General features: G+C 45.4%; 2 protein-coding genes across 2 annotated transcripts in view; one reads left to right on the top strand and one right to left on the bottom strand.

Moving 5' to 3' along the window:
* cnnm1 (cyclin and CBS domain divalent metal cation transport mediator 1) overlaps positions 1-2,346 on the bottom strand; it is a 13,192-nt gene extending 10,846 nt beyond the window's left edge. The window contains 1 exon segment of the mRNA XM_084470045.1: positions 870-2,346. Within this exon segment, the coding sequence (XP_084326171.1) occupies positions 870-2,337 (1,468 nt within the window). The 5' untranslated portion in view covers positions 2,338-2,346.
* Positions 2,347-5,533: 3,187 nt separating this feature from the next.
* Positions 5,534-7,916, top strand: part of hpse2 (heparanase 2) — a 49,503-nt gene continuing 47,120 nt past the window's right edge. The window contains 2 exon segments of the mRNA XM_084470349.1: positions 5,534-5,902; positions 7,673-7,827. Coding sequence (XP_084326475.1) covers positions 5,643-5,902; positions 7,673-7,827 — 415 coding nt within the window. The 5' untranslated portion in view covers positions 5,534-5,642.

The following is a 7,916-nucleotide window of genomic DNA, read 5'->3' as shown; positions in this document are numbered from 1 at the left end:
TAGTCAGTAATAAAAACATTCTCGCTTTTGCAGAAACAGTGTGAACAGTGAGGCAGGCACACACACTCACTCACTCACTCACTCACCCACTCACTGTGTGTCCTTCTCAATGAGGGAGGGATATGCCTTTTAAATCCCTGCAGAATTGGACAACACAGTCCAGTGAATGAAATCAACAGCCACACACAAATACGGACTCGCATTGGCTGTTTGGGCTTGTGCAGCACTAACAATCAATGGAGAACTTCAGACTTTTTCTGATAGAGCTGTTCTGATAGAGTGCCTTTAACGATTATATAAGTTGGAGAGTGTCAATTGAGAAACACATCTCTGATTAATGCAAGAGATGATTCTCCAACTTTCTGTGTGTGTGTGTGTGTGTGTGTGTGTGTGTGTGTGTGTGTGTGTGTGTGTGTGTGTGTGTGTGTGTGTGTGATTGTGCGTGCATGTATGTGCACAGGTGGATGTGTGTGCATCATTATTTTTAATCGTATATACACAAATGTCTGACAAACAGACACCCACATACATAGAGGATGCCTTTATCCATGCATCTAATGTTCAAGAAATCATAATCTATCTGCTTACTACAATACATGAGCTATGCTGACATTCCATATGCTCCATAATTAACAAACTGACTGAAGGAAATACCGACGTAAAACCACTTCTCATAGAGGTCACGAGTGGGACTGTTTAGTGTCCACAAACCTTTCTCTACCAGCACTCTCTAATCGGCCTGCAATCATCTTTATAGACATCCAAGCAACGGTGACAAATGATACTTTGTTTGAGGACAAACTTGAACCATGTTATAATTCATACATGCACACGAAATGGAATTAACCCATCAGTGGCTCACAGGTTACCTCGTTTGAATTCTTCCAGCATCACGTCCAGTTTGGTGTCGTTGAACACGCTGTGCATGGGGTGCCTGTAGAACTGGGTGATGGTCTTGAGGGGCGTGCAGTCGTCCGGGTCCACGAACGCCAGGTCCTTGACGAACAAAATGTCAACGATGTTGGACCTCTCGTTCTCGTACACGGGTATGCGCGTGAAGCCGCTCTGCATGACATCGGACATGGTGCAGAAGTCCAGCGTTGCGTCCGAGGCCAGCATGTAGCAGTCGGACAGGGGCGTGCACACGTCCTCCACGGTCTTGGTCCTCAGCTCTAGGGCTCCCTGGATGATGTTAAGCTCCTCTTTGACCAGGTCGTGGTACGGGTCCGTCACACGCAACATGGCCACCAACTTTTCCCGCGTGTAGAAGCTGCTGATCTCTTGGTGCAACATGATGTCCAGGATTTTGGACACCGGGTAGGCGATGGGGAAGAACAGCAGCATCAGCAGGCGCGTGGCACACAGCGTTTTGGAGGCGATCGCCAGGCTGTGGCGGGAGGCCACCGAGTGGGGGAGTATCTCACCTATAAAGAAGATGCCGAAAGTGCACGAAGCCATTGAGAGTACGGTCATTCCCAAAATCTGACACATCCAGACCACGAAGCACGTGTTGGTGAGCACGTTGCCCAGCACCACGGTGCACAAGATGTAGTTTCCGTGTTTACGCACGGACTCGATTTTTCGCGCGTATTTCTGCTCCTTGTCGGTTCCGCTGTTCTGCAGCACACGGAGCTCCACGGGGTCCAGGGCGAGCATGCTGATGTTCAGGCCGCTGCACAGCGCCGAAAGTGCTAACAACAGCACGGAAACTCCCGCCTGCAGCCAGAGGTCCGCCTGCGGAGGTCTCTCCACCACCGCTAACCAAAAGTCCCTGGTGCTAAAATGCTCCCATTTCGTCCCGTCGAAAGCGCACATGGAGTAATGTTTAACCGCCTCGCCCCGCCGCAAGTCTTTGGCCAGGAGCTCGACCAGAACGGAGTTGTGGCTGGACGAGGACTTGAAGGAGCCCAGCAGTTCAATATCAGAGCTGCGGGCGTTCTCCACCACGCAGGGATTGACTTTTGGCAGAAGTTGCCTTTCTTCATGGCCGCTATCCCCCTCCGGTTCTTCGATAAAAGCGATCCACGGCGCGGCCGGGACACCTTCCGTTCTGCCGCTGGTTGCACTACTCAGGTTTAGGGGATGCTGCTGTGCTACCGGAGATACGGAGTAGTACACCCTAAGCATGAAGCGGGTCCCCTCGGTGGCTGTCAGCATCCCATCCCGGACGGATATCTCTTGGCTTTCAGTGTCCTCCGGTCGGACGCCGAGCAGTGCCCGTGTCGTGGCCGGAAGAGAGGAGGAGAGCAGGGCCAGCAGGAAGAGGAGAGACACCCCGTGAGGATGCAGGATGGAGAGCGGGAAGCGGTAGGCTGCCGCAGCATCCGCAGCCATCATGCTGAATGAGCCACTGGGGGACTTGGGTGAGCGCAGTGTCACGTGGTGTGTGTGTGTGTGTGTGTGTGTGTGTGTGTGTGTGTGTGTGTGTGTGTGTGTGTGTGTGTGTGTGTGTGTGTGTGTGTGTGTGTGTGTGTGTGTGTGTGTGTGTGTGTGTGTGTGTGTGTGTGGGGGGGGTGGGGGGGGGGTGTTTACACTGGGAACAGCTGGACGGGCGGGCAGCAGCAGCAAATGAACGACAGAAGATATTTACTTTTTGAAAATAATCCAAGCGTCAAACCAAGCGTATTCGCTCACGTTAAGACAGTGACGTAGGATAACGTCATGGACGCACCTCTATTCTAAAAATAGATTGCAGCCACGGCGAGAAAATTGGGTATGCATACCCTGCCGTATCATGACCTACTATTTGGTACAGAGTGCAGAGTGATGCTCGGCATTGGGCTTGTGTGTGCCGGGGAAGGATAGAAATTTGCTGAAATAACACGCAGCTTGTTCATGAATAGATCTTCCTCAGCACGTTGGTGTGGAGGAGTAATGTTAAGATATGCGTGTTGCTCTACTGCACTTTAAGTGGTCCGTCAACGTAGACTGCGTTTCCTTCACAAATATTCCACCAGATGGCAGTATTGGCATTTAAACAACTATTTCGTCCCAAATGAACAATTCAGCCTACGACAGCATAAGTTAACCAACGCGATGTGATTCAGATTCATGATCAGTCAGTGGACGTCAGGTCGCGTTACAGGCTACCCGAGCCAACGTAGGCCTACAACGCGTTATGCATGAGAACAATACATTTGTAGAATGTGCTTAATTAAAAAAAAGAAAAAAAGCTAGGCCTAATGGATTTGATTTGTTCGATTTTCGGTCCGATCGATTCGTGTCTGTGTTATAAACGGAGTGAACTAGAACAGAGTAAAACACTAGTCTGGCACTATTTCCCTACTTATTATCACGTTGCTTTGGAGAACTCGACGTCTCCTGGAAGAGCGGGTAGCTGAGCCGTCAGAAAACACTCGTCAAGTTCTCACACGCCGCCTGGACGAGGTAAACGATGGCCTTTGGAGGAGGAGACCGCGGCTGCTCCGGCTGCCCCTCACAGACAAGCCTCCCCACGTTCCCCTGATTTAACACCGTCACTATCTAAACATCGGGTCAGCATAGGCCTGGAACAGTGTTTCTTAACTAGGTAGGCCTTTAGACTACATAACACAATGTAGGCCCCCGGCTACATTCAATGAAAGTGCACACACACACACACACACACACACACACACACACACACACACACACACACACACACACACACACACACACACACACACACCTACCATTAGCCTACCATTTCGCATACTTGTGATTAAAACATCATAAGTTAAGTGGTAGGCCTGTCGTGGGTTCCATGCAGAAATGGGACGATCCCAGTTCCATGTTTTGATTCTTCTTAATATTTTTGTTGACATTGTTGTTGTTTATTAAAATCGTATCTCAGAACAGATTATTTGACTTCGATAGGCCTATGTTGTTGTGGATCCTGTCCTGTCCCGAAAGCTATATGTCTTGTACAGTTTGTATTTACCGTGACATCCCATTATTGGACCAGGAGTTATCGCATTATTATTTTCGTGGCGGGAAATATCGTTTCAGTTCCCTAATGTTGAACTGCAGACTTATTCTGATCTAATTGAGCATTTATAGCGCGTAAGACCTTAAACGACCGCTCTGGTAACGGCAGGACAGCCCGGAGCGGGGTGGCGCGCCGGGCCTGGGTGAATTAATCGTTGCGATAATGCTGCAACACTCCTGTGTTGCCTTTCCTCCTTAAAATACCACACAAAATACCCGCACTTTCTCTCCAGCGACATCTGCAGAGGAACCTCGTATAATTTATAGGTGCGCTCAGCTATAGGCTCCATCTCCCCTCCAGAGAACCAAGAGGGGCTGCAGGCAGAGCAGCCCGGGCAATTGGTCACTTTTAACTTAGGCCTACTGTTTGAAACCAGTCTCTGTCAGTCCACTACCCCCTCCACTTGCACGCACTTTTGGATAGCAATATGGAACATATCTTTGGAAGATGGTATTTATTTTTAATCGACACAGCTGCGTTTTTATTCAACACCTACATTTTCAAACCTATGTAGGCCTATTTAATCTAGAGACCGAATGGAGACTCTATCTCTGGCTCCACAGTCGATTGTTTTTGTAAGTATCGTTAATAAATTATAAATGTGTGTGTGTGTGTGTGTGTATGTGTGTGTGTGTGTGTGTGTGTGTGTGTGTGTGTGTGTGTGTGTGTATATATATATATATATATATATATATATATATATATATATACATATATATTCACATGAAACATATTATACACATTATATTCACGTTTTATATCATATCATGACGGTTCAGCCTTATATATTTTAATTTTTAATAGTCCAATTATGTATCCAGTTATTGCTGCTATTTTTATGTGAATTGGTTTTAACGGTTTTAAATGGTTATTAAACAATTGTTATAGCCTCCAAGAAACGTTTAAAAGAAACTAGAAAATTAGATTGTTTTAACTACCCCAAAACATAGGGACACAGATAAAATACCTGGTTCGACTAATAACTAAGATCTTAACCTCAGCTTTAAATTTGGCCTGGAGCCACAGCTTACTCATAATTCAATTATCGAATGTCCTTCATTAAATCGTAAACGAAGTATTTTGATTGTGGGTCATATACATTAATAGCTTTTTAAATATATAGCCCATATATTCGGACCTTATTGTTTTATTATTAAAGTATTATTTGAGTATGACTTATTCAAAAAAGCATTAAAGAAATAATAAGACTCTATTGTATCCATGTTTTAACTGTGAAGCTGTAGCTGTATTAAACAACAGCTGCTACTCTGCAATAACTTTGGCCAAGCAGTGAGATGGCTCTATAGAAACAGGTACTATATCATAGTTCTGTGTTCCGATCTCTCTTAACTCGCCAACTCCTGCTAGAACCTTAGGGGCGGTGCTGCCTCCTCTCCTCCTCCCAGCTCCTGCGTTTCACGAGCGGGGAGGCTGGCCCGGGGCGTGCGCTCCTCTGTGCCGCTCCCCGAGAGGGAGGCGTGGGGGCAGAGGGGTAGACAGACAGGAAGGACACACAACCAGCTCTTTGAAGCGTGTATATGTAAAGAGGGCCCCATCGACCACGACTACCATTTTTGGTTTCCCTTTTTCACCTCTCACTTTGACAACACGGCAAGGAGAGTTCCCCGAACGCGCCGCACTGCTACTTATACTTCTGCGGTCCCAAACCAAGAAGATGCCCAGGGCGCCGCAGTGCTCCGTCCCCTGTTCTTCTCTCTGGCTGGCATCTGTTGCTCTGGTGGTGCACGCCGGGCTCTCCTCCTCCCAATACCAAAGACCTGTTGTCGGGGCTGGGAAGCGAGTGGGGTTCATGGAAAGGACGCTTATTCTCCTGGATGTCGACACCCATAGACCGATTAGGGTGCTAAACGATAACTTCCTCTCCTTGCAGTTGGATCCCTCGATCATCAAAGACGGCTGGCTGGATTTTCTGAGGTAGGCTGTGTATACCTCCTCCTAATGCTTTTCATATTGAGAGCTCACTGTTGATCATAATCAATGTCAACGTGTGATAAGCACGTTGGTCTTTTGGGGTTTGAGGGAATTACGCGCGGGACTAACCCTCTCCTTCTGGGAGTGGGCCCATGGTAACATGTTGGATGCATGGACACACGGGCTCAAGGTTCATGCTAAATTTCATTCAGTGGTATCACGGTTGGATTTGTTTTGGTTGGAAATAAGTAAGGCCTTTAGGCCTGGCTTAACCGTAATCGACAACATGTTGTGCGTATTGGGTGTATTCGCATGTTGCCTCATGCTATGCTGGTTTAACTTAGTGTTTACAGAGTGTGGTAAAATGTATGAAGGTTAGGCCACAATTGTTTTCTCTATGAGAACCAGCACAATAGCCTATTATAAACTTTAGTTTTTAGCTTTCCTTTACTGGCCCCACAATCTCTACTAAAATGTGCCTAATAATTGTAGACTCTGTTTGGTTTATGGGTTAGTGGAGGATAATACAAAACAAACAAATGAGCTGAACGAAAGTATTAATGCACGGGTTAAGTGTCCCTGTAACGCCGTAGGCCTGCTCCTTTAAAACCATGGTCTAGGAGGAAGACCGGCAACATTCACATCCAGGATCTAGATATAATTCCCAATAAAATGAGGAAAAGCTAAATATTTAAAATATCTCTGTAAACGTCATTGAGTATACCATAAGAGCTGCGCCTGTAATAGTGCACGTGGAAACTAGCAATCACCCTATTGATAAACAAAACGATGCAGAGTGATTGTTTGTTTTATGTTACACATTTTAATCAGACAACTTTAACATACACACCTGTTTCAATAAGTTTGTTCAATATCCTTCAGAATAAATTTTAGTGCAGGCTTTTGCGTTACTTTATTTCGGACACTGTTTTCTTTGTAGAGGCCCTCTTAATACAAATTAGGCGAGTAGGGCTTCAACTAGGCCACACGTCATTTGTGCGTCTGTAAAAATTGTTTTGTATTATGTATATAATTTAATCGACATAACGGTCAATTCACTTATGCTCAGCCTATTAGGCCTACGCGCTACGCGCCGTTCCCAAAACTATAGGACACTGAACATTAATCAAATGCGATAATCTATGTGAATTCATAAAATACATGATGAACTAAAGTAAATGTAAATTACGTTTGCTCAATACAATATTATATACCCCCTCATTTGAGATTGTTATAATATAACGCAGCGCCATTTCCACCTCCGATTTGACAGATTTTGTCAAATCGGAGGTGGAAATGGCGCTGCGTTATATTTTAACAATTTATCATAGGACTACCATGTTCTTGATGGCAGTGGATAAATAAATCATAATTTCTGAAATCTATCTGAGATTCCAGAACAGATATTCTCTAACAACTGCATAAAAAAATGGAAAATTAATATTTCTGCAAACAAACGTGCAGTCCAAATCGTGTTATCATTCATGATATATCTTTTTTTTTTACATTACAAGACTAATTTAAATAATATGTGAATAAAATATATGTTATTAATATGCAAATATATAACAGATGTAGAGTAAAAACAGTGGTTCTCAAGCAGTTGTAGGCCCATTACATAGTACTGATTGTTTTAAAACACATTCCTGTCAAGATCGTACTTTTTAAGTGCCATGAATTACACATGCCTCATCCATGCCTGTTATATATCACCATTCCTGGGAGTGAATGAGTTTCTGCCTTCCCCTTCTGATTGGTCGGTGGTGTGTTCAGCTCCAAGCGGCTGGTGACCCTGGCTCGGGGTTTGTCCCCCGCTTATCTACGCTTCGGTGGGAAACGGACCGACTTCCTCCAGTTCCACAACCTGAAGAACCTGGCTAAATTCAGAGGACCAGGCCCCGACTACTACCTGAAGAACTACGAAGATGGTGACTATAATCTATAATAAAATAACTAACTCCGGTTCTGGTTCACAGGAAGGGGAATGTGCATTTCGTGTTGTATTAACTCTGGCTCT

Source organism: Micromesistius poutassou, assembly GCF_964030765.1.
Source record: "Micromesistius poutassou genome assembly, chromosome: 7".
In the NCBI taxonomy this organism is placed as follows: Eukaryota; Metazoa; Chordata; class Actinopteri; order Gadiformes; family Gadidae; genus Micromesistius; species Micromesistius poutassou.
This window is presented reverse-complemented; position numbering and strand designations above follow the sequence as displayed.